The sequence below is a fragment of the Pungitius pungitius genome, chromosome 20 (assembly GCF_949316345.1).
Source record: "Pungitius pungitius chromosome 20, fPunPun2.1, whole genome shotgun sequence".
NCBI classification, from domain to species: Eukaryota; Metazoa; Chordata; class Actinopteri; order Perciformes; family Gasterosteidae; genus Pungitius; species Pungitius pungitius.
The window spans coordinates 3163711-3189060 of NC_084919.1; the positions used below are offsets into that span (position 1 = coordinate 3163711).

The 25350-nt window shown below is 45.8% G+C and overlaps 3 protein-coding genes across 3 annotated transcripts; all 3 read right to left on the reverse strand.

The window, feature by feature from the left end:
- Positions 1–1801: 1801 nt before the first annotated feature.
- LOC119195075 (C-C motif chemokine 4-like) lies at positions 1802–4196 on the reverse strand. Its single transcript, XM_037449688.2, has 3 exons — positions 3942–4196; positions 2313–2424; positions 1802–2203 (listed from the first exon to the last, which is right to left on the reverse strand). The coding sequence occupies exons 1-3, from the start codon at positions 4189–4191 to the stop codon at positions 2116–2118; spliced, it is 450 nt and encodes a 149-aa protein (XP_037305585.2). The 5' UTR covers positions 4192–4196; the 3' UTR covers positions 1802–2115.
- A 4645-nt stretch (positions 4197–8841) lies between these two features.
- On the reverse strand, positions 8842–19273 carry ehd3 (EH-domain containing 3). Its single transcript, XM_037449521.2, has 8 exons — positions 18322–19273; positions 15967–16143; positions 15350–15447; positions 12199–12340; positions 11987–12086; positions 11698–11868; positions 10734–10898; positions 8842–10636 (listed from the first exon to the last, which is right to left on the reverse strand). The coding sequence occupies exons 1-8, from the start codon at positions 18546–18548 to the stop codon at positions 10109–10111; spliced, it is 1608 nt and encodes a 535-aa protein (XP_037305418.1). The 5' UTR covers positions 18549–19273; the 3' UTR covers positions 8842–10108.
- Positions 19274–21004: 1731 nt separating this feature from the next.
- Positions 21005–25025, reverse strand: il20ra (interleukin 20 receptor, alpha). The gene is made up of 7 exons (XM_037449517.2): positions 24579–25025; positions 23926–24049; positions 23352–23563; positions 23082–23260; positions 22836–22980; positions 22519–22655; positions 21005–21775 (listed from the first exon to the last, which is right to left on the reverse strand). Exons 1-7 carry the CDS (start codon positions 24625–24627, stop codon positions 21005–21007), a joined length of 1617 nt encoding a protein of 538 aa, XP_037305414.2. The 5' UTR covers positions 24628–25025.
- Between the last annotated feature and the right edge of the window lie 325 nt (positions 25026–25350).

A 25350-nucleotide genomic window follows, 5' to 3' on the forward strand; every position in this document is an offset into this window, starting at 1 on the left:
CATTTTTTGACTGTATATTACATTTTTCAGTCCAATTTATTTTTACTTTTTATTTATACTCCTCCCTTTTTTCCAAAACAATTTTAAGTCTATATATTTTGACTTTAAAATAAAACTACAACAACAACACCGTAGCTTTTATTTTAAAAATATGTTATATTGTTCATCAAAGCAGATCCCCAAAATATCAGGCATGCATCTTCTCTGTCTGAAATCATTGCACTGTCCCCCCCCTCTCTCTCCCTCTCTCTCCCTCTCTCTCCCTCTCTCCATCTCACCATCTCATCTTCTTTTCCCCTCTCTTTCGTCTCTTTTTGGTCTCCTAGCAACCGAGGTAGCTGTGGTTAATTATACGGAAGATTTGATCTTAAGGATTTGGTCGCCTCTGTATCTCCCCGTCTCTCTCTCCCTCCCTTCCCCTCTCTCTCTCTCTCTCTCTCTCTCTCTCTATGTTTCTTCTATTCTCACTTTTAATTTCCTCTAATCTTCTCTGGAACACAACAGAAGGCGGCTTCACTTCTTTTTGTCATGCAAAGCAGCGCTATCTGTGTGTGTGTCTGCAAAGGACTCTGAGAAATCTGGACCGCTGAACTCCATCATCCTTGGATTGTTCAGCCAAAGGCATCCGCTGTCATGCGCTGAATGCTATTACCATGACAACGCCATGAGAAAAGTTGACACCATGTGCGGTGACATTTGGACATTTTCACCAGTGACTAAGAGATGCACCTGCGAGGGGTTTGTTGTATTTCCAGTCGGACATACCTGTTGTCTGATAACAATGAGCACTGTAATGAGGTAATTGTGTAAGTGTGTGTGTGTGTGTGTGTGTGTGTGTGTGTGTGTGTGTCGGGTCAACCGGATGTAATTTGAAACATGACTGTTTATCTGGCGAGTAATTCCAGTATTTGTGTTTGTCTGCAGTAAACCCTGCAGAGTGTGTGTGTGTGTGTGTGTGAGAGAGAGACTGTGAGAGTAACGGGTGTTGAAAAACACACATATGCACACACACACACACACACACACACACACCATTTCTCTCAAGATTTAATTTCCTGATCCCATCTGTCAAGAAAAGCTGTCACCACACACCAATTATTTATATGCATATTGTCCACGTGTTGGCATGTGTTTGTGTGTCTGTGTGTATGCATGCGTGCGTGCGTGTGTGTGTGTGTGTGTTCCCCCCGCTGACATCTCATTGTGTCCGTCGCCCCCGACTGGATCGTCACCACAATGACTGTAGCGTCCACACAGTCCTTGCTTTCACTCGTGCAGCTCGTTCAGTTACAGAAGGTCACGGACTTGTGATCACATGTGGTCACATGTCTTCACAGCGGCAATAGATCCGAAAAATACCAAATGTGCCTTTGTTGTTGACACGAGCGCACATCTCTGCAGAGGAAATACTAGGCTTTTATACCACAAAGGTCCATGTGGAAATTTCTATTTTATGCATTTTAATAGTTCAATGTCGTCCTTTCACAATACAAAGAATATTTATAGATGCAGCTCTGAACCTTTTTTTTTCAAACGCCTAAAAAAAATATTCCTCTGAATAAATATTTCCCCACTAAACCTTGCGTAATAGTTTCCTTACATGGGGGGAAAAAGTTGTGTATCGAGACTGTGTTTTATTTCCTATTTTTCTCCCAGCCACACTCCTAAGGCCCGATGAGACGAGGGAGGGGTCGGGTGGGGGGGGGGGGGTGTTTAGTGACATTAACAGTCAAAATTTACCGCACATGGTTCTGCAGAATGGTGCCGCTAGACGTGAGCACGAACGTGAAACGTTTTGTGGAGGCTGTGGAACTGTGTGGAGAATTGGTGTCATCTGTTGGCCTCAGAGGGAGATGACACTTTGAACACAGCAAAAGGGATGCGAGGGGTTAAGATGAACTTCCTGTGGCTTTCTCCATCAGAAACCACATCGCGCATCGAGTGTCACTGCTGCTCATCGGAAGCAAACACCAAACAAATGCTCAACGATGCGTTTATTTTAAAGCGGGAAACAATCTTTCAACACATCCCCCGTGACCACATTAAAACAGATAAAAGCACAGATTGTTGCATTTACTTTGAACATCGAGAGTTACATGAGGATGTCCCTTTTTTTTAAAGCCTCTCTTGGGCCTTGATGAGGGACTTGACCCACCGGTGAGACGGGTCGGCGCAGACTTTCACTCCGTTCTTCAACGTGAAGCTAAAACAGAGACAAAAAGGTGACTTGTGCTTGTTCTGAATGATTTGAATCGTTGGTTGGGGGGGGGGGGGGGGGGGGCAAGTCGAATAACACGAGATGTGAAACTCACGAGACGCCTTCCATGGAGCAGCGCTCGTCCGTGAGCCGGTAGCTCTGCACCGCGTCCTTACGCAGCCGCGAGGAGATGAAGGCGAAGCAGCACTCGTCGGGGCCGAAGCTGCCTGGGAGACAAAGAGATGCTCGAGATGCTCTTGACTTAGTAATATATACACTCACCGGCCACTTTATTAGGTACCCCATGCTAGTAACGGGTTGGACCCCCCTTTGCCTTCAGAACTGCCTCAATTCTTCGTGGCATAGATTCAACAAGGTGCTGGAAGCATTCTTTAGAAGAGTTGGCCCATATTGATAGGATAGCATCTTGCAGTTGATGGAGATTTGTCGGCTGCACATCCATGATGCGAATCTCCCGTTCCACCACATCCCAAAGATGCTCTATTGGATTGAGATCTGGTGATTGTGGAGCCCATTTGAGTACAGCGAACTCATTGTCATGTTCTAGAAACCAGTCTGAGATGATTCCAGCTTTATGACATGGCGCTTTATCCTGCTGAAAGTAGCCATCAGAAGTTGGGTACATTGTGGTCATAAAGGGATGGACATGGTCAGCAACAATACTCAGGTAGGCTGTGGCGTTGCAACGATGCTCAATTGGTACCAAGGGGCCCAAAGAGTGCCAAGAAAATATTCCCCACACCATGACACCACCACCACCAGCCTGAACCGTTGATACAAGGCAGGATGGATCCATGCTTTCATGTTGTAGACGCCAAATTCTGACGCTACCATCCGAATGTCGCAGCAGAAATCGAGACTCATCAGACCAGGCAACGTTTTTCCAATCTTCTATTGTCCAATTTCGATGAGCTTGTGCAAATTGTAGCCTCAGTTTCCTGTTCTTAGCTGAAAGGAGTGGCACCCGGTGTGGTCTTCTGCTGCTGTAGCCCATCTGCCTCAAAGTTCGACGTACTGTGGGTTCAGAGATGCTCTTATGCCCACCTTGGTTGTAACGGGTGGTTATTTGAGTCACTGTTGCCCTTCTATCAGCTCGAACCAGTCTGGCCATTCTCCTCTGACCTCTGGCATCAACAAGGCATTTCCGCCCACAGAACTGCCGCTCACTGGATGTTTTTTCTTTTTCGGACCATTCTCTGTAAACCCTAGAGATGGTTGTGTGTGAAAATCCCAGTAGATTAGCAGTTTCTGAAATACTCAGACCAGCCCTTCTGGCACCAACAATCATGCCACGTTCAAAGTCACTCAAATCACCTTTCTTCCCCATACTGATGCTCGGTTTGAACTGCAGGAGATTGTCTTGACAATGTCTACATGCCTAAATGCACTGAGTTGCCGCCATGTGATTGGCTGCTTAGAAATTAAGTGTTAACGAGCAGTTGGACAGGTGTACCTAATAAAGTGGCCGGTGAGTGTATATATATGGAAAAAATAATACATTAATCTACAGCAGCATTTTCAAATTTGATTATTTTATAGTTTTTAGACCTTTCCGACATCCAGCCTTTACTTTTCTCTAATCATGAGTCTAATTGGTTATTTTCACTTGTAATGAGAACTAAATTCACAGTTATTGGTCCCAGAGAGCGGAATTGAGAAATGATGAGGTTGACCTGAGATTTGACCTTTTTCAGAAATAAAAGGTGTCATGCAGACAGCTCACCTTGATGTGCCAGGACCGCCAGAGAGGAGAAAAGCAAGGTACAGGTCATCAGAGCAATGGGGTTCTTCATCGTCATCGTCATCGTCTCTGCGTCCTGCCCGTCTGTCTTGTTCTCTTGAGGAAGTTCTTTGTGTCCACTTCGCTCGTAAACCTTCACTTTTATCATGCTGTGTGTGTGAGTGAGTGTGTGTGTGTGTTTGACTGAGTGTGTGTGTGTGCGTGCGTGTGTGTGTTTCATGACAAACGTCATGAAGGCAATAACCAGCTGCTGCCGAGGGTGCAAACTGTGGGCATGTGGTCAGCACTTCTTAGAAAAGGAAAGAGGCAAGCATGCGTGTGTGTGTGTGTGTGTGTGTGTGTGTGTGTGTTTGTGCAGTGTGCAGATGCACTGTGGTTTAAAGTTGCTTTCCCTGTTGAATCTTCATGTGTGTTTTTATTTTTTATTACATGGTTTAAAATGCTGAAACATGGTTTATGAAACGTTATTTTTGGTGACAGTTATAATCGTACAGATTTGGATTTGTTTTTGTTGCATTTGAGGTGTTTTTGTTATGGGGTCTCACAATGTGCGTTTTATTTAACGTTACGGAATGTGCACGTCTAACTGCACGTATGATACTTCTGCAGTTATAATATTGGGGAAAAAGCAGCCATATATATATATATATATATATATATATATATATATATATATATATATATATTTCTTAAAAGTCAAAGTAAAGAGACAATCAGATCGATAACACAGACAAACAGCTGCAGGGCTCTACTGGGTGTAACGTCAAAGTGTGTCCTGTGGTTTGGAAGAGAGGAAGGGGTGTAATGCAACGTCAATGCAACAAGGCAGTGCAAAGCCAATAATACATTTACACAAATACAAATATGTGTTGGACACAGTCTATTACAAGTAGGCATACTTGGCTCAAAGTATTTATGAAAAGAATATATAGCAAATAAATAGATTTAAGCATGAATAAAATCAACCGATAAACTTAGGTCCTGTCAATCTGAATATCCTCAAAGAGCAAGTTTAGCCATTTTAATGGTAATGGTAATAATGGTTTAATGGTCTCATTACTAACTTACTATTAATAGATTTTCTCAGATAGGTTAAAAAGGAAAAACCGCATGTTATTTAACACATCAAGGCTCACGGCAAATCAATTCATCTTAACTTCCTCTTGTTGCCTTTCCGTATCAGATCTTTGTGACCTCAGAAAATGAGATCTAAGTCTGCTGATTGATAAGAGAAGAACAATAACCCGCCAAAGAAGATACTACACTAAGCAATCTCTTGTGGGGCAACCGAGAGTAATGCCAGGGCTGTGCCAGTGTGATGCATCATTAACATATTTGACTAACTAAATGTAATTAACAAATTATGGGTAAGGGCACACCGATGAGCTACTTTTTTCTCGTATATTAAAAAGCATTGCTTGTATTATTCTGTGTTCTAATATGACCATTCAAAAAATAATCTCTAAAGGAGGACATTTGAATTACTATTATATTTACATTGACCTCCATCTGCCCTGAACGTGTAGCACCATGCTCCTGCAGTGACAGTAACTGGCCGCTGGGGGGCAGCAGAGGCGCGTGGAGAGTTTCTGTGAAACGTAATCGCCGTTTCGCTCTTATTTTTTAAGTTGTTTACTCGCATGTGTGTTTAGAAGAGAAGCCAGTGAGAAAAGTGCTTCTGTAAACACAATTTCTCTATTACCAGTGAGTTTATGTTTCAGCTCTGTGTTTATTTCTTTTTTTCTGAGAACACATCCTGACGTTCAGGAAACCCTCACCCCCTTCTAGACTTAAGAACAAACACTGATTGTAACTCGTATATTAAACACTTCATATCAACACATTCCTCTGCAGTAAAAGTGGGAAACGGCTGCTGGAGAATAATTGCTGCGTAATCGTAACAGCTGTTGGGATCTTTGCAGTTGGACACACTGCAAATTAAAGGACTCGGGAACTCACAAGAGACTAATAGTAAGAAGAATGGTGAAGATATTCTAACATCACACACTGGATGAAGCGTCTTTCATCAGGCGCTCGTGGCCTTGAGCGCATCAATTTTTTTTTTTTTAATCCAAATCCTGTTCACTAAAAATGTGAACGCTGAACATGATTAATGGAAGTGTTGCGTTCCACTTTGGACTAAAGATTTGTCAGACGTGCCTCGGCACCTTGAACCCGCCGACCTCCTGCCTTTTGGAGTGATGGATGGCTCGCTTCCTGGCCTCTGTCTAAGAAAAACCCAAAACATAATGTTCCTCAACGATAACTTATCGGAGAATTCCGCACTCGGGGACGGATTGTTGTGCAAGACGACTCTTGCGTAACAGCGATGACAAAACCCGAGGAAGCAGCGCGCACATCCACTCACATGCACACGCACACGACCCCCAGAAGCCACCGAATTGGGCATCAACCGGAGAAAGTGGACTTTCAAGAAGGCTTTTCCTGAATGCAGTGACTCATTTCTACACCCAAAAGAGTGAAATAACGTCATTACAGTGCTGCCACTTTGGTGGAATCCACCCTCAGTAAAATGGTGGAATATTTTGTGAGGGATTCTCTGTAAAAAAAAACGAACAACTTGAGGCATCTGAATAAATGAACCAATGGTCTCACGTTGTGGGTGTGGGTTTTAACGGGATGTAGAACTCACGGGCCTTGTGTTTCACCCGGAAGGAGGTCGAAAGACGCCACCGGAACCTGCTTTTAGCACGCAGGCATTTACACAGCGACAGCTGGCCCCAAATCAGTGTCTTTATTTTTCACATTTTGTCCGACCTGCACCAAAGCTCAAACACCTTTCGTCGTGAATCGTTGGATTATATCTCCCACTTTCAGCGTACCTGTCTCATTAAATGCACTTCATGGTTTGACTGACTTGAGAAGGAGTTTGCATGAACCCGGGCGAGGAGTTAAAAATAATTCCTTGTTGAAATGTCGCCTGTGGCGAACAAATAGTTGTGAGATGAATAATGTCTATTTTGTTTTGTTGTTGTGGCCTGTTCTCCCACCTTCTGTCACCATGGAGACGGGGATGCAATTAACAGGGCGGTGTCACCACTCGAGCACGCACACACACACACACACACACACACACACACACACACACACACACACACACACACACACACACACACCTGAGTTGTGAGTCACATGTGGATGTGTCAGGGTACTCTGCTGGAGTCTGAGCCAGCTTCATTCCGCCCCGGTGCATGATGGGAAGCCGGTGGGGGATCATGTCGCTGCTCTTGTGTCTCTGATTTCGTGGGTCATTTTGGACGGTTTATATATTCACAGCACATTTATTGTACGATTTCTGAAAAAATAAACTTCCTCATACAACTTTTATATTTTATTATTATTATTAATCAGATGTTATTTCTACGATATTATGGTGTATTTATCATATTGATTTCTATAGCTTTTTTCAAATATATGTAATTTTATCATTTAAATGCACATATTATTACAGAAATAAATCTTTTGGTTAGGGTATTTATTTTTCTACTATAGAAACTCAGTGTCTCCTCAGTGTCTCCTCAGTGTCTCCTCAGGTTCCCCTGGGTAAAAAGGTGGAATCCTGATGCATAGCTTCCTCGTGTGTGAAAAGCACGCACACTCACACACTCACAGACTCACACAGGCGTCGATGTTTCACTGCCGACGGACGTCTTTATCACTGAACAACCTGTTCAAAATAAACTTCCCTCCTGAAGAGATAAGATACCAACCTGCTTCTCTGTGGATTCTTTTCTGGTCCGTTGCCGCTTGGGTGTCATTTTCTGCACAACTTCCCGGAAAAAATAAAATGCCCCTATGAATAGATTTTTTTTTTGTCAGCTTTTTCCTTTTTCTGTTTTTGGTTTGGTTTGAGGAGACATTTGCTGAAGTAACAACTCGCACTCACTATTTGTGTCAATCTAACTTGTACCATGTGTGCGAGTGCCTTTTAAGAAAAGTAAAAGTTCAATCAAGTTCAACACAACATTGCATTTCTCGCAAGACTCGTATGCGTCCAACAGAAACTTTACCTTCAGTATAGGGTGGAGGAAGTGTTTTACTGTGTGTGTGTGTGTGTGTGTGTGAGGGTCAAGGTGGCACAGACAGGAAATGCCAAACAAGAGCAGAACTTCCTGTGTGACACAGAGAGAGTGCCGCATCTTCCCAGCATGTGCGTGTGTGTGTGCGTGTGTGTGCGTGTGTATGTGTGTGTGTGCGAGTTTGAGGGGTCTCACAGTCCAAGGGGGATGCTGCGATTTCCTGTCACGCACACACACACACACACACATACACACACACACACACACGCACACAGGCGGTTAGATGATAGCTGTAATGTTGAATACGCCTTGCTGTGTTATTCTTTGTCAGTGACTCCTGAAAGCAACACGGGCCCCTCATGGGAACACAGGGGAATATTTAAAGGAGCGTTTCACACACTCACAAAAACAGTTAAAGCACAAGTGTCTCTTGTTTGACTTTCTGGAGCAGATAAAAAACCCTCCCCGACTCCGAGAGAAGATAAGCGTGAACCCCTTGAAGTTTCACAAGAAGAAACTGGCTTCTCCTCCTCTGTGCCAAACGGCATCTCCACCCAGCTTTCTTTTATTAGTCGGAATGCAACACATGTTTTTGTAATTTGTGGACTCCCCTTGAGATAAACTCCTAACATGAAGAGAAAACTTTTGACAGGGGTTTTTATTGCTTGTTTTTTAGCTTTCTTTGTACACCTTCAAGGTTTTACACTGTGAATAAAGTCTCTGGGTGGCATCTTCCAGCAGAATAAAACACCATTCCCAGCTTAGATAACAATTTATGTCTTTTCTCATGAGCCCGAAAAATATGCATCTTTGATTGGTCCAAACACAAACAGAACAAAAAGTAGAGTAAAGTCATTTTTATTACACGTTTGGACTGTTAGTGTCGACAGAATAGCAGTTACAGATACAGCAATGCACCACCACCGTAAAACAAAAAAAAAGAAAAAGAAAAGGAAAGGAAAGGAAAGAACACAACGCCAGTGTCTCGGCTTTGTGTGTTTACCGGAACACAAGAATTGTATGCTGCAACCTGTGATGAAAGCAACGCTGTGTATTTACTCTGTTGATGTGAGCGAGTGACGGCCTGCCTGTGATCGTGGAACGCAGAGCGTCTCATTGTGTACGGCACACAGACGCACAAACACACACACACACACACACACACAGGCATTTATGTTAAGTCGGTATTGTGGCTAAAAACTGGCATATCGAGATTGTAAATCCAATTACATTTATCACATGGCTACAATTTAGAAAACAGACAAACGGGAAAGGACCCATTTCTATTCACAATTGTGTTGATTAGTGTGTTGTCACTACAAAAGCAGCAGCCAGATGTGCTCCCCACCTCTCTTGGGTTAGCTAATAACTTCACAAGGTGATCAATAACTCAATTCATCCGTCTTCACTTCCCCACCCACTGAATTCTGACCCGCCGGCAATAGCAACAGATGATACACGTGGTCACATGCACACAAACGGGAGGTGAATGTCTGTAATTGCAATTGAATTTTATCTATATATCTATGTGTGTGTGTGTGTGTGTGTGTGTGTGAGTGTGCGTTTGGTTTTTGTATCCTCCGGCGACCCGGTGACGAAAAGCCAGAGCGGTCAGCGGGAGGCCGACACCAACGCAGGATTTTAAGATGCCGTGGCGCTTTAGTGGTGAATATTGCAGTCAAATATACGCTTTGATTAAAGATTAAAAAAAATACAGTAACATTCAGCATGTTTATATCCCCATCTTCAGACCGATCAGATCTCTGTCTTCACATTATCCCGCCCTTTTTCTTCCAGTAGTTTGGACCAGGTTTCATTCCCCAGTCTTCCAGTGTTTGTTTGTTTTTTGCTTGTTTTTTTTTCTTTCTACGAATGACCTCATCAGTTGTCCCGACGTCTCTTAACGACCGCTTCCAAATATCTCATTTGAATCCACAACTATTGTTCTTTGCTTTTTAATGACATGAAACTGAATGCGCGGAATACTTAACATTTGCCTCTTGAAGCTTGGAGAAAGCCTACAACGCTACAGGAACAACACTACTTCTAAGTCTACTTACAGGGTTGGGGAGGGGGGGGGGGGGGGCGAACGATCTTACAATGTGACATTTACTCTGCCATTTTCCTCTTGGAGGGAGGAACCAGGTGCGCCGGCAGCTCCGACGGCAGCTCGTGTCCCTCCAGCTTGACTTTGATCAGGTGGTTGGCCAGCGCGAACTCCTCGTCGTCCAGCATCCCGTCCTTGTCGATGTCGGCCAGCTTCCAGATCTTCCCCAGCACCGTGTTGGGCAGCTTGGACTTGACCATCTCCCGCTTGGCGTTGGCGCCCGTCACCTTGGCGTTGACGGGGGACAGGGTGTAGAAGATCTCGTCGTAAGCCGGCTTGTCCCGGGCGACGACCCACTCGGCCTCGTCGATGCCCTCGCCGGCCCCCTCGCCGTAGCCGTGGCCGAACGGGCCGTCCAGCGTGCCGTCGAACGCGCCGCCCTTCACCACCGGGTTGGGCCGCTGGTTCTCCTCCTGGCGCACCAGCACCATCAGGCCGGCGATGTCGTGGGCCAGCATGTCGTCCACCGCCTCCAGGAGTTTGGGCTTCAGAGGCTGGAACTTGTTGAGGTCCTGAGAGTTCAGTTGGTCCTGAAGGAGAGAGAGGAGAGAGAGAGAAAGAAGAAAAAAAAAAACGCGTTCAGCTCTCGGCTTTTCCGACCCGTCCGTCCCTCTGAACCGCGCTCACCTGCATCTTCTTCAGGTTGGGGAAGTCCCCCGGGGATATGAGGTGCTCCCGCTCGATGCGTTTGTAAATATCTCCAAGGCTGCCGATCAGCTCCTTCTTCTTGTTCTCCTTCCCGAACACGGAGGGCATCTCCTTCTTCAGCGCGCTGATGATGTAGGCGTGGACCTGCACCGTGAGAGTCAAACCTGGTTTACTCAACGGAAAAAGTTGGCCTCTTTGAAGTTTGGTTTTAAAAAGGTAAATATAGTCGATTAATATATGGTATATATAAGGGGTTCTTCCTGCATCCAGCTCAAAACATTCATGAATAACATCAACAAGTCAACCAGGACAAAGGATTTAAGAAAGCCACTGAGCCTCGTTGTAATGATCCTAGAAAACATCAAACTGACTCATTCTACTAAACACACACATTGTGAGCCACAGACTGTTGTGTAACACTCCTCTGACCCTATCAGTCAAACGGCATATAACCACAGAGAGAGCAAATACAATGGGGAAGCACATTTTTGCTAAGTTGCCGTGGTGATAGGTGTGTCGGTTTCACTTAATCCTCCTCGTGTCCTTGAAGCTCATCACAACACGCACACAAGTACACAAACACACACTATCAGCGGTCAAACAGGAAATCTGTGCTTAGCTCTGGGTTTCATAAATGTGTGTGTGTGTGTGTGTGTGTGTGCATCCTTTGCGTGTCCTCTAAGGAGCACCGGGCCCCGTTAACCTCTCAAACCCAACTTCCTGCGCGAGGAGGAAACAGGAAACAATCCGCTCGGACTCGTCTGGCTCAATCGGTTCCGCGACAGCGACGGGCCCCTTTTGTCGAGGCCGAAAAGCTGAACGGGTCGAGCGAAGCGAGCGAGCGAGCGATGGGTGAAGAGTGAATAGGAAACACACACACTGTGCTTAAAATACACACGCTGGTCAGATCCGTTGAAGGTGTCCTTCCACCTGGCGGCCTCACCTTGGCGAGTCTCGCCCTCTTGATCAGGTCGTTGAGCTTTCGCAGCGCCGCGTTTCTCGGCAGGGACTGGATGTCCTTGAACAAGTCCTGCTCCTCCGCTTCGAACAGCTTCCTGTTGTCCGGAATCAACAGCGGGTGGGACCAGAAGGACCCGATGTAGACGCGGATCACCTGTTGGACGAGGTCAAAAGTCATCAAAGGGCTACAGAAGTCCTCTCCCGACCCTGCGAGTGTCTTTATTTGCCATAAACACCAGAAAAAGGAGGCGGAAAGCGTGTGCTCACTGTACCTCAGGAGTGTTGACTATTTTCCCCAGCGACCACATCAGGGCGCCGTACACTCTCATCAACTGCTGGGTCTCTATCTGGTCCGCCTTGTTCAGCACCACCCTGAACAAAAAAAACCACAACAACAAGAGAGCAGTGAAGCGAGTGTCGAGAGCAGCTGTTCTTCTCACCTGGGTCGCGCAGAACCCCCCCCCCCCCCCGCCGATCAGCGTACCTGATCTTGTCTTCGTGGTTCTTCAGCGCCTTTATCACCTCCGAGAACTCGTCGGAGATGTCCAGCTTGTGGGCGTCAAACAGCAGGATGATCCTATCCACCCGCTCGGCAAACCACTCCAGGACGGCGGCGAAGTCGTAGCCTGAGAGGGGGGGGAGGACGGGACAGGAAGCGTCTTGGTTTTCCATTTTTCGAGGAACAGGTCACTGAGTTTGCGTGAAGACGCCACGTTTTAATTCCGTGAGCCGAGCAATGGGCAGCAGCTGTTGGTGTTGCAACTTTCCCCCCCCCGAGTTAGAAGCTGTCACAATGGCTTCAGGTCACAGAGGAGGCAACGCGAAGGACGCCCAGATTACAACACGCCGAAGAGAAAAGAACGGCTGTTTACAGACGCGAGGCGGATCTGCTTAACTGAGAAAAACAACGTTTTTACGGCCTCACTTGGCTCCCGATATTTTTGGCGTGAAGCGCCGTCGGAATGAACGGGGTTAATGCACGAAAGAAACAAAATCAATGCTTCGGGTCTGTCGGCGGGAATCCATCATTGCCTCCTCTGACTTTCTCGTCCTATGGTCCAAGGACAGAGAGCGGAGACATTCCACAGGATATGAGAGGAGGACAAAGAACAAAAGGGGCGACGTGAAGGATTAGAGGGCGAAGGTTTGCACACCGCACTGAAACACACGCGCGAGAGATGCGGATTCAACGCATCAGGAGCTCGGAGAAGCTCGCTGTCAGTTGATAGCAAAAAGCTTCATGTTAATACAGTGAGTGTTAATTTCATTAAAAAAAAAAACTTTTCAAAGAAAGCTTACGAGTTGGACTCACAGGTGCATCCTCGCATGGAGGCGTCCTCACTGCAGCAGGCAAAGCTGCTGTTAGTATTAAATCATTTCTGTGTGTATTTATTTAGATGTGTTTATTCTAAAAGGCTCTTCTACCGGAACACGTTGTGTTCAATAATTCCTCACTGGGGTGTGAGCAAAAGTTTGGCAGCTTAAGCACCAAGTGCTTAAAAAGAAAAAAATGGGAATTTTGTTTTTGTCTTCCCGTCCCGCTGAGAGGAGACGGAGGACACTGTGGAGCTGTGGAGGGTTAAGAGAGAGATACCTTGATATTTGGAAATTTAGTGGATGGTTCTTCACGGGAAGCACTTCTCACGTGATGTGTGGAAAAACAAGACTGAGCTCCGCTCTCAATGAGTTGATTGTGGGGATTTGTCTTTTTTTTTCAGCAAAATGGTCAACATGGATTAACCTGACAAAGGTGAGGGGAAAAATATGACCTGATTGAAAAAAAAAAAAAAAGAATTGTCACGTGAGAAAGAATGGCATCGAATGATCTGATTTTTATATGTATGAAAATGTTTTAAATATATTTTAAGGAATATTGGGATAATATGAATATTTGGGTCTATGGATGGCACTAGAATATATATATATATAACCACGTGAGAAGAGCCGGGTGAAGAACATGTAGCACTCCATAAATTCTTCAAAATATCGATTTAATTAGCCTTTTTGTAGCTAGTTATTGCTCAGATTTATTATACCTCCATATTGACATCTATGTAGGCAGCTATAGCCCGACTCCACATCTGCACACACGCACACATACAAGAATAAAATAAAGTGACATTGATGAAAACAATGCTTTGGAATAAAAGGTAATGATAACACCATGAGACACAATATACAGATGAAACATGAAAACACCACATGCACAAGAACTAAAGGATGGGATGAAAAGAAAAATAAACACACACAAAAGCGTCACCTCACACACTTAGACACACTCTTTCACCATTAAAAACACAGCTGTGCTGACTCAGCAGACGATAAGTTTGACCCCCGTTTTCCTTTTCTTTTTTATTACCCAACAGACATCGGCAGGGTCGCGCCTCGCTGTACCGAAATTAAACTCCTCCTCGTATTGTGGATCAAAACATTTACATTTAGATTTAACATTTAGATTTACAATTAGATTTAACATTTAGATTTACATTTAACATTTAGATTTACATTTAACATTTAGATTTACATTTAACATTTAACATTTAGATTTACATTTAACATTTAGATTTACATTTAACATTTAACATTTAACATTTAGATTTACATTTAACATTTATATATAACATTTAACATTTAGATTTAGATTTAACATTTAACATTTACATTTAAATTTAACATTTATATATAACATTTACATTTAACATTTATTATTTAACAACTTTGTGTTACTGCCAAACATTGTACTTGGAAAACTTGTTGCATGTATTTACATGATTTTGTCTCTAAATGTGAATATTGCCCTAATTTTTTTATTCATTTGATAATCCCCAAAAAAAGAAAAAAATGGTGAAAATGCTTTTTTGTAGCATATACCCCCCCCCCCCCCCCCCCCTCCCCCAAACTGTTCAGACTGCAGGTAAATTTTATTAAAACACATGCAGTCGAGACCCGGTTATGAAGAAGTACAACTCCATTAATACTGCCACAACGGGTCCACTGTCACCGACACCAGCATCAGTGCGGATTCTTGCCTGCGCTCAATGATTAATGCGCCACCATCAACACCCCCCCCCCCCCCCCAGCTGCTACAAGCAACCGGCGATGAGAGTGAGAGAGAGAGAGAGAAAAGTCTAAGTTACAACCGTCTTTTTTCACTGCGGCTCTTTTGTTGCGGTTGGCACGGCGACAACGCCATTCAGCGCTGGGAACGCCGGTGGTGCCGGGACGCATCTCAGGGAAAGCACTGAGGAATTCTGGTAGGCCCCCTTGCACCACCCCCCCAAATCTAAAGATGTATGTATCTATTGTGAGTCCCTCTCAAATGTGCCGCACCGGTTGATGATTTCACAAACTCAAACTCAAACACACAAACCAGCAAACATCCATCGTATTTTCTGTTTTTAAAAACATTGGAAGCTCATCTTTGCGTTGACGCTTCCGGTCCTTTTGACGTGAAAAGCTTAAATGAACACTGGCAGCCAAAGAAAATGCCGACATGGTGGTTTAGAGGGCAGAGGGGGAATGGGTCCGGTGAACGAACGCTGACACACAGCCACACTGTGTGAGGGAGAGACACACACACACACACACACACACACACACACATACATATATATATATATATATAGATGAATAACCTCGACTGATCCTCTGTTTCTCTCCTGACAGGATCCCCGGTGTGTCAATCACACTGATGCTTTCCAGCACCGGGTTTGGCAGCTGGGCACAAACAAACCTAAAAAGGAGGAGGAGGAGAGCAGAGTTAAAGGAAACCAGACAGAAGTGTAAGATGGCTTTGACAACAAACATGGTCCCACGCCAGACTTCTCTCTCTCTCTCTCTCTCTCTCTCTCTCTCTCTCTCTCTCTCTCTCTCCAGCTGGATAAACACTAGCAGGTTAGCGGCCGTCCTCACTGTGAACCCCCATAATCCCCACTGACGGTCCGCGTCTGTCCCGTCTAGTGTCGGGCCCTCGAGCAGAGTATAAACACTTTAGGGCACTTTTTTGGGGGGGAAAAAGGATGACTCTGCACAGATGACTATAGCTGTGTGTCTCTCACACACACACACACACACACACACACGAGGACACCCATTAAAAAAATAGAAAAGAAAAGCCTGACCAGTGAGCAGAGGGAAATTCAATCACACAGGAATGTCGAGCCGCCCTGTGGCTTTTCACTGGTGCTCTCCCCTTTTTTCTTTTTTTTTCCCTCTGGCGCGCACGCAAAAGTGTGCACGTGGGTTTTTTTACCGGTTGAGGAACGCGTTGCCAAACGCGTTGAGCTTTCGGAAGGGCTTCTTGGGGTCGACCACCAAAGCGTTGCCGGGGACGACGCCTTCGGTGTCGCCGTGCATCACCGCGATGAAGGAATCCGTGGTGGGTTCGGGGCCGATTCGCATGCCGGGAAAATCCTGCTCCAACAGGTAGCTGCGGGTGAGATAGCGGGACGTGGCATCAAGCAAAACAAGGACAGGAGGCGAGATGTTTTCGGATAGAGGGTCCTTCCCGGAGGATGGGACAGTGAACAATAGGGTCAGAGGGCATCGTGCAGCTCGTCAGTGTAAACCAGACCATTAATTAATCATGTTACTCTAAATGAATTACTCATTCCTGACAGAGAAGGAACACGAGGTGTAGTCCTACACTTTATGTGGCCTCGGGTCGGTTTTAGCATCCAGAGTTGATAGAATACCTACAAGTCAACTGTTGGCGGGCAGATGTGTGCTACATCTGCAGGCTCTTGTTGGATTAGAGCAGAAAACTGATCTGCCATGAATTAGACGCTGCTGGAACAAAGATTTTAGTTTTGAGTTTCTCAATAAAACAAAACTAAAACTAAAAAGGCAAATGCGTGCAAGAACGCCGCCAGAAGTTTCTGCTGCTGCGCCGATGCTGGAAAACAACTGAATGAGGTGAAAAGGGTGAAGAGACAGTCGCGTTTATGAATGGATGGTCCTGACCGGGCACATTTTTCAGGAGACCGCAAACATTTTCTCAGGTAAAAAAAGATCCGACGCCACATTTTGAACCTCATCTGCGGCCGTTGCCACGGCAGCGCGGCTGACTTGCATCTCGCGTGTGAAGGCCTCGCGTGGCCCTTTCCCGTTAAATCTGGTGACGTCACACGTGCTGCAAATGCAGATCGGTGCGTGGCCGATGAGTTTCGCAATGTGACCTCGGGCCGCGATGACAAGATTTAAGCGAAAGGGTTTACAACTAAAAAAGAAGAAGAAAAAAAAAAAAGCACTGTAAATTTAAAGTGAGAGGTGTGCGTTTTAACTGCTGCCAGATGTAAGGACGGATCGCTTATAGTTTCTTCTCTACACACACACACACACACACACACACGCACGCACACACACACACACACCTTGATAGAGGAGACAGCCGTGCCTGGTAGAGCCATCCCCCTGCACACACACACACACACGTGCTGTTGGACGTTGTGCAATGTATGTGCATGTTCAATATAAAGGAGCATACTGTACCTCTGTGGGTGGAACCCAGCGGTCAGTGAGACACAACTGAAAACTCACAGGCACAACCAGCCGTGAAGTTCGAAAGGTCGGAAGCAGTGACGCACCTTAAAAAGAAAAACCTTCTAGGAAAATGAATCACATTTTGCCCTTAAGTGAAGGCTCAGATTACTGACCTCCGAATAACCTCCAAAGAAGCGAAAGCATTACCCTTCATTCATCTTCTCTTCCTTTAAGCTGATTCATGCACATGTGATGACTTTTCAAAATCCCATCAACCCCAAACGTGATGCAACTAAACACAACGAATGTAGGCAGGGGGGAGGGGGGGGGCATGTGGGGGTATCATCAGGGAGAGAGGGGGGAGGGGGGGGGGGTGTTAGTGAGAGGAAGAAGAGGGAGCACTGCAGTGGTGTCTGCTCTGTCCCGTCTTACAGCAGGAAGTCACTAACAGCATCCTCTCCCTGGGCTTTAAAAGGCTTACCCCACTAATTACCCACTCTGCGCTGCACGGGTGTGTGTGTGTGCGTGTGTGTGTGTGTGTGTGTCTCAGAGTGGCAAGTCGTTAGCTTTCAGTCCTAACAGTCCTGCAGCTCAAAGAGGCCCATCACACCCGGCTGCTACACGTCTCCTACCAACTGCAGAGATACTTCAGGTCACACAACTCTACGACTACGACGACCACAGTGGATCTGACAGTCTGCAGGGCTGATTCTAATCTCCACCAGGTGTGTTTTTTACAAAGTAGGTCCCAAGAACGAACCCCATGTGTGAAACTTGTGTCCATCTGTCAGTCTAATCCCCCCCCCCCCCCCCCCCCACGGACACACACACACACACACACACACACCTCAGGCTGGGCCTCAGAGCCATGCAGTGCCGGCTCCACATTGCGTTACGTTGGCATCCTCGCGTGCGACGTTGGCTCACGTTTAAACATTTAATGGATTAAATAAAGTCTGCGTTTGATGACTCCGCCTCTTCATATTGTTTTTTTTGGGGGGGGGGGGGGGGTTCTATCACATGAACTCATTTTCTTCACTCTTGACAAACTTCTTCAGGGAAAAGTCAGTTTGGGTGTGTCGACCTCTCCCTCCCTATCTGTGTGTGTGTGTGTGTGTGTCCTCACCGTATGAAGCTGGTCTTGCCGGTGGAGTACTGCCCCACCAGTAGGACCATGGGCTTGTTGTCGAAGTCCGCATCCTCCAGGGCCGGAGAGTGGAACTCGTGGAACTTGTAGCCCTCCTCCAGCGGCAGCAGTTTGGTTTTGTAGAGCTTCTTGAGTCCCTCGCTGACGGTCTGGAAGACTTCTGGGTCCTTCTTCCTCCGGTCGTCTGTGCCCAGCCAGCTGAACATGGCTGCTTGTAGTAAAGCCTCTGACAGGTGTAAACTTGGAAGTCTTTATGCTTGAGGTCGAGCCAATAAGAAGCTCAGATCGCACCTAATTAAAAAACAAATCTTCATTTATCTCCAAATCATTAAAAGGGATACTGACGAAGGTATTCAACTATTTTAATCTGGATTATTATGTTTTTGTATTTTGATTATTCTTCAATGCTTCACTAGAATCGGTGGCGACTGTTGTTGTTGTTGATCAAATGGAGGCTTGTTACGGCGATATTATCCGTTAATGTCTACGACAACAACAACAACAACAACAAAAAATAAAAGGATCGATATTTCTATCCGTATTCAAAGCTGACCCTCCAAATGCGCACTCGTCATCAAGTCCATCGGTCCCCCCACGTCCAGGCCACTTGTGCTCCCGAAACAGAACCGAACGACACTGTCTCTTTCTCTCCGCAAAGCCCTCCGCGAGCACGGGAGAGACAAATAACGGACCGAGCAGCGGCCGACCGGTTATTGTTCACCACAACAAACAAAAAAAAAACACGCGCGCACCCTCCCCGGTACCGGCTGGTGTGATGTGCGCAGAAGGAAGCGCGTCCCCGGTGCTGTCGGCGGTCGGTGCGCAGGAGGAGGCGAGCAGCTGATGTCCTGCAGCAGCAATTTAAATACCGAGGAGAAAGGAAACCGGAGCCCCGGCGGAAGTGCCCAACGGCTGGTGGTCCTGAAACCCCCCCCCCCCCCTCTCTCCCTCCCTCCCTCCGCCGGCATCCCGAGGTCCCGCCCCGGTGATGCGGGGAGCCGCGGTAGCTGAAGCGGGGAAAAGGATGACGCCATGACGCAGGGATGGAGGGAGGGAGGGAGGAGTGAGGAAGGGAGGGAGGGAGGGAGGGAGGGAGGCTGGAGGAGATGCCGTCTAACGACAGCGCGCCACCTAAAGGTACCTTAAATTACTTGTAATATTTGCTTTACTACTGATTTGTTTGGTTTGTACAATAACCAGTTTAATTAAATTTAAGATATTTTACACAATAAAACATATTACATGACGCAACATTAGCATTAGCAACAATAAAATAATACTTTATTAATCCATAAATGTGAGCATAACACTCTCAGAATACAATTGTCCTTTGGTTCTTTCTTGTTATATTTTGTGATACATGATACCCTGGTGGTGCTCAGTTTGATAACAAATACAGCATTTTATTGTGTGGCATGCATCATAATTACTAATTATGAAGAGTGTCTTTGTAATAAATAAAAATTCCTTTTAATGTGAGAGGTGCTTGCTCATACTTTTACTTAAAATGTGTTGATTGCTGTTTGACCAGCAGGTGTCGCTCTCTCTTCCTGAGGAGGCAGGTGACAAGAAGGAAAGTTAAAGTTTGACACTGCTTCCAATGTGAGATTATCTTCATGCAAGAAAATTATTTTCCCAAGCAGAATGTTTCCAGTTAAAAACAAAGCAGAACAGAATAATGTACAAGTTCACTTTATTATCACATAATTCAGTATGGAAAACTCAGTTATGCAACATAAAAAACATACAAAAAGTGTTGCGCTTTCCTCCATTATTACAAAACATAAATTACGTAGATTTCTTCTGAATAAAAATAAGTGCTGTACTTCATACACAAACACATTGATTTCAACGGTATACACCTTTTTCCTCAAAACATCAGTATTTCCTTCATTTAACATATTCAGATGTGATGGATTTATATCTAAAGGAATGCTGATTATGATCCGTATTAAAGAGTAACAGACCAGAAATCTGAAACTACCCTCAACTACTACCGTACACAGATGTGTCACAGAGTATGAGTAACTGCAGTACATTATGGTCAGAACTAAAAGCTGGCAGTATTAATTAAGTTTTTTTATTTTTGCATCTTTTTTTGTACAACCACAAAAGATGTTTTAATCAGGATGAAAGATACCTCAAATAAATAAATTGATTGATTAACTACATTTTGCTCAACATGTAGACGAACCCAGCAGGTGACTTTGTGGGCGACAGTGGTGTGTGGAGTAGAGAGGGTGTGTGGTGAACCGAAGGGTTGTTGGTTCAAACCCTGCCTGCTCCATGTGGGCTGTTGAAGTGTCCTTGAGCAGGACACCTAACCCTCAACTGCTCCCCGGGCTGCCTCTAAGGCAGCCAACTGCTCCCACTGTGTGGGACGGGTAAAATGCAGAGAACATATGTGTAAAATAATACTTGGAAATAAAAATGTCTTCAGAGATGATCACAGTGTCACATTGATCTGTGTGATTGGTTAATCCGACGATGATAATAAAGCTTAAACGTTCACACATCTTGAAGTAACCAACTACCGTACCACGTGCTCCTAAGAATTTGATCCGAATTCATGAGAAAAAATAAACATTTGAAATGTACATTATAAGTGCCGAAGAGGAGCTTTCTTTGGGGTAAACCTATTGATGAACATTGTCTACTGGTCCTACAACACCGCCAAATTCCATCTTTTTGAAAAGTCCTCCACCTCCCATTCTGTCCCGCCCCCTCCCTCCATCTCTCTCTGTGCCTCCGCCTTTTCATCTGACCCTTGTCTTACGTACACATTTTCAAACCTCAACCCAACCTCCTCCTCCTCCTCCTCCTCCTCCTCCTCCTGCATCAACCCATCCATCTGCGGCAGCACCAGCTTCCCGGTCTCTGGATTCCAATCGATGCAAATACCTTTGCACTCCTCCTCCTCCTCCTCCTCCTCCTCATCATAATTTTCCGAAGCCGTTCTCACAACACCGTAGTCATCCGATAAGAGCTCAGACCGGTCGGAGGCGGAGGAAGTGGAAAGAAGGGGCACCTCCTCGTCTTCACCTCCCTCCCGCGCACCTCCGCCTGTCTCCCCGCCGGTTCTCGCTCTCCCGCTTCCATCCGCCCCCTCGTTGGAGGGCGGATTCCTACGAACCCGGTAGAGGCCGCTTTGTGGCGTCTCCCCACCCGGGACGGAGGGCAGCGGCGCCCGAGCCTGCGCCGGTGACGCCTCCGGCCGCGCGACGACGCACCCGTAGTCGCCCGACCAATCGGCCGAGGGCTGCGGCGTTTCCCACCCCTGGGCGGCGTATCCCGGCGGGCGACGCGGGGCGTACGGCGGGCACCCGGAGGATTCGGCGTCGGGTTTGTCGCTTTCCGGTCTTATGTCTTTGATGATGTCGATGTCCATGGGTTTGGGACACGGCAGGACGGGCCGATGAAAAGGCGGCTGGTTCTGGAGGTTGGAAGGGAAGGTGTGTGGCGTCAAAAGATTGATCCCATTTAAATAAACGTGGTCAAAACGGCATGGTGGGTGTATCACATGTCACAAATTAAAATGAGGTCGGTGCTGGAGGTGAAAACGATCAGCAGAGGCAGAGATATCGAGACTTTATGGGTCAAACTCCTAGAACACACAAGTAAACTGGTCCTCTTTTGTCAAATTGGAGCCCTTTTTCATTATATCACGGTTCCATTAAAAGAGAAAATAAAGGGTATTTAGCTTTTGTACTGCAAGTATTTCCAAGTGAAACTGAATATCTGGGTGTGGAGTTACAAGAGGGATTTAAATCAAATCCTTTGCATTTGAGTCCGCTGCTTCAGGCGAACATAAAAGCTCAAGGGAGCAATGTTCTCAATGACTTTATACAATTGGTCTTGTTATTGCAAACAGAGGCGTTGCCCTTTGATGGCGATTAGAGAGAATAGTGTGTTATGTCACTTCCTCATTCGCCCTCACTTATCAGTTCAGTTCCTGGTGAGACTGTGGCTCAAAAACACACCTCCACTTCTGCTAAAAGTTGCAGGTTGAATAATGGAATGATTGTCACAACATAATTAGTTTAAACTTAAAGTACTAATCTAACAGAAGTGTTTTACAGGGAGAAAAAACAATACAATTTTATTTCTAAAATACAAAGAAATCTATTCATTTTTACTTTAAGTGCACTTCATTGAAACGGTCTGTGTTTGCGTTACCAGTATAGGCGGGCTCTTCTGTCCTTTCCCAGTCAGGTAGTTGTGGAGAAGGTAGCCAACCACCCCCACCATACACATGCACACGGACGGAACCACAATACCCACAACCGCGCTCAGCAGCTGGCCAATCACAGGGTCTGGAGGGTCACACAAACACAGGCGTGTGTGAGAAATACCACGCGTATACCAACATCTACAGAACTGTATGCAGAACGAGCAAGAACTGTATGCCGGTGGTCCTGCAGCATCACGTTCCGTCCCACCTGCCGGACGGGGACCAGAACATTCTCACCTGCAGACGCGCTGAGAGGCCGTACCTTGAGGCGTGGTGACGCAGTGCGGGGCCGAGGACAGGCATCGGGCGGGCATGGACAGGAATTTCGTCGTGGCGGAGAAGCAGTACTCCGTGTCGTACTCCATCAGTTGGTATTTGTACGAATCGGAGTTCATGGGGACGTGGAGCTACGGGAAAAAAAAAAAAACGCACCCGGACGCTCGATTTAAGTCAACAGCCTGTCGGGTGCGCGGGAGGGCGGGACGAGCAGTCGGTAGTTTCCACTCACCGTGGTGCCGCGGCGGGTGTTTTTGACGGAGAGCATGTAAATCATCTGGGGGTACAGCGTCGCCATGGAAACCGCCGGGGTGTGGTTGTGGGGCTGATGCCTCGTCGGCCCCTTCAGGGTGATGACGACGGCGTTGCTGTCGCTTATTTCCACAGACACCAGCGGAGGGCCAAAACTAGCTGTGCAAAGAGCAGAGAGTTTTAGTTTACGGTGCAGGTACACACTCCCCGGGGTTAGGGTTAGGGTTAGCCCCGTGTGACGTTAGCTTACTGTCCGCCTTCGGGTGGAATCTCATCTTCGTCCTGGTCCACGAGGAGGAGAATTGTCCCCGGCTCACAGCACGAACCCTGGCAAAGTATTCGTGCTCCAGATCCCAAGTCTCATTGGTCAGGTCACACCAGTTGCGCGCTGTCCCCGTGCAGCGGGGCACCGGCCTCCAGTTCACCTTTCTGCCTTCGGGGGTCTTAATGTTGTCCCCGTAGCTGGGAGAAAGAAGAAAGAAGAAGAAAAAAAACAGAAAAGAAAGCAGAAGCACCTAAATCAGACAATGAGGGAGTCCTTGCGCAACCCGGGGCAATATACTGGAGGGAGGGAGCGGGAAACACAGCGTACACAAGTTATTCATTACATTTTTTTCTGCTGTTTTTGTCTTGATCTGTTTTCAATGCTTCTTTCTGTCTGTAAGTCTCTTCCAGACTTGCATGAATTTTAAGCAGGAAAAGTCCAAAAATGAATTCAATGAGTTCACAGGTAAACAAGTCAAAGTATATGCAGCTCGGAGACAACACATTAGTTCTTAAAAAGTAATTTTTAATTTAATTTGTTAACCAAAATCTTTACTCACATGGCATACTGCACTTTAAAGTTTGCGTCCTCCGGAGTGTCCCTTCCCGGGAACCATTGCAACTTATTCCACAGGTTGAGTGAAGAGAAGGTCACATTGATCGGGCTTGGGAGTGAGGAGGAGACTGAGGAGGAAGAAAGGAGACACTTTTATATGAACTCACGATTGTTAGCATAATTCATACCAGTTTGGCGTTACATATTGTTGTGCTGTGATTATTTTGGCTTTTCATAAAACATAAAAGAGAAGGTTTATCAATTCCTTAGCTATTGGGTCAAGAGTAACAGTGACTATTTTGTTATGTTGATTATCTCTCATGCATGTAATTATGGCAAATCTGCAGTGGCTTAAAAGACACCATAAATAGTTGTTTTTCAATAAAAATGTGCCTATATGTTGTAATGATGGACTACTTGGGGTTAATTGGTTGATCATAAGCTTTTTTATGCCATTTACGAACAAGAAAAAGCTCTAATAAATCTGCTCCACGCTAAGTTTCAGGTCAGTTAATGTCTATTAAATGTTCACACTTCACTTGATGCCACATACGCAGCTTACAAAAAGTAGTTTAATGACATATTAAAGGAGAATTGGAAAATAAAGGATAAAAAAACCACTTTAGTCATTGTAACGTTATTTAAATACAGTCATACCTGTACAGTGCACAGCTCCGAGGTTCAGAAAGATTATCACCGTCCACATCTCTGGAAGGCGCGCTCATGTTTTCACAATTTCACAAAAAATCCCAAACATTTCCAAACCGTCGGTGTTTGGGCTCCGGAACACAAGGAAACCCCACATTTAGGTCGTTGAGCTTCAGAGGTTGAAGGCTGCGTTTCATCAAACAGCGCAGAACACCTCGAGGCGCTTCCGCGTGCCCGAGTGGAATGCGACCTCCCCTGTTTGAGCACATTACACCTGTGCGAGTATCACAGTGACGTGCACGCTCCGTAGCCTGGCATCCGTGTGTTTACGTAGCGCAACACCGTGTCAAATTAACCGTCCTTTAAAAGTTGAAATACTCGTTACAAAAGGGAGGGAAATTTAGTTTCTCTTTATAGGAAAAGTAATCACACGTTTTATTTCCTATTGAATCACACTTTTGTATAGGGGAAATAATGTATCATGTGTTTTGTACGTCTCGTATTTTCATTTCGCGTGTATATAAAAGTGGGTCTGGATGTGAACGTATTTATGGACATTTATCTTGCACAATATGCAAATTCACAGAGGAACAAAGTAGGATACCCCCTCCAACTGCCAACTGAATTCACCTTAAAGTAAAGGCGCGGACTTAACAACACATTCTTCGAGGAATGCCGACTGCGACTAATCGTTGTGAATCCCGTTGACCTTTCGACACATAATACGTACGATAATACGTTTTAATTACGCAGGAATTAGGGCGAGTCCACGCAGCACGAC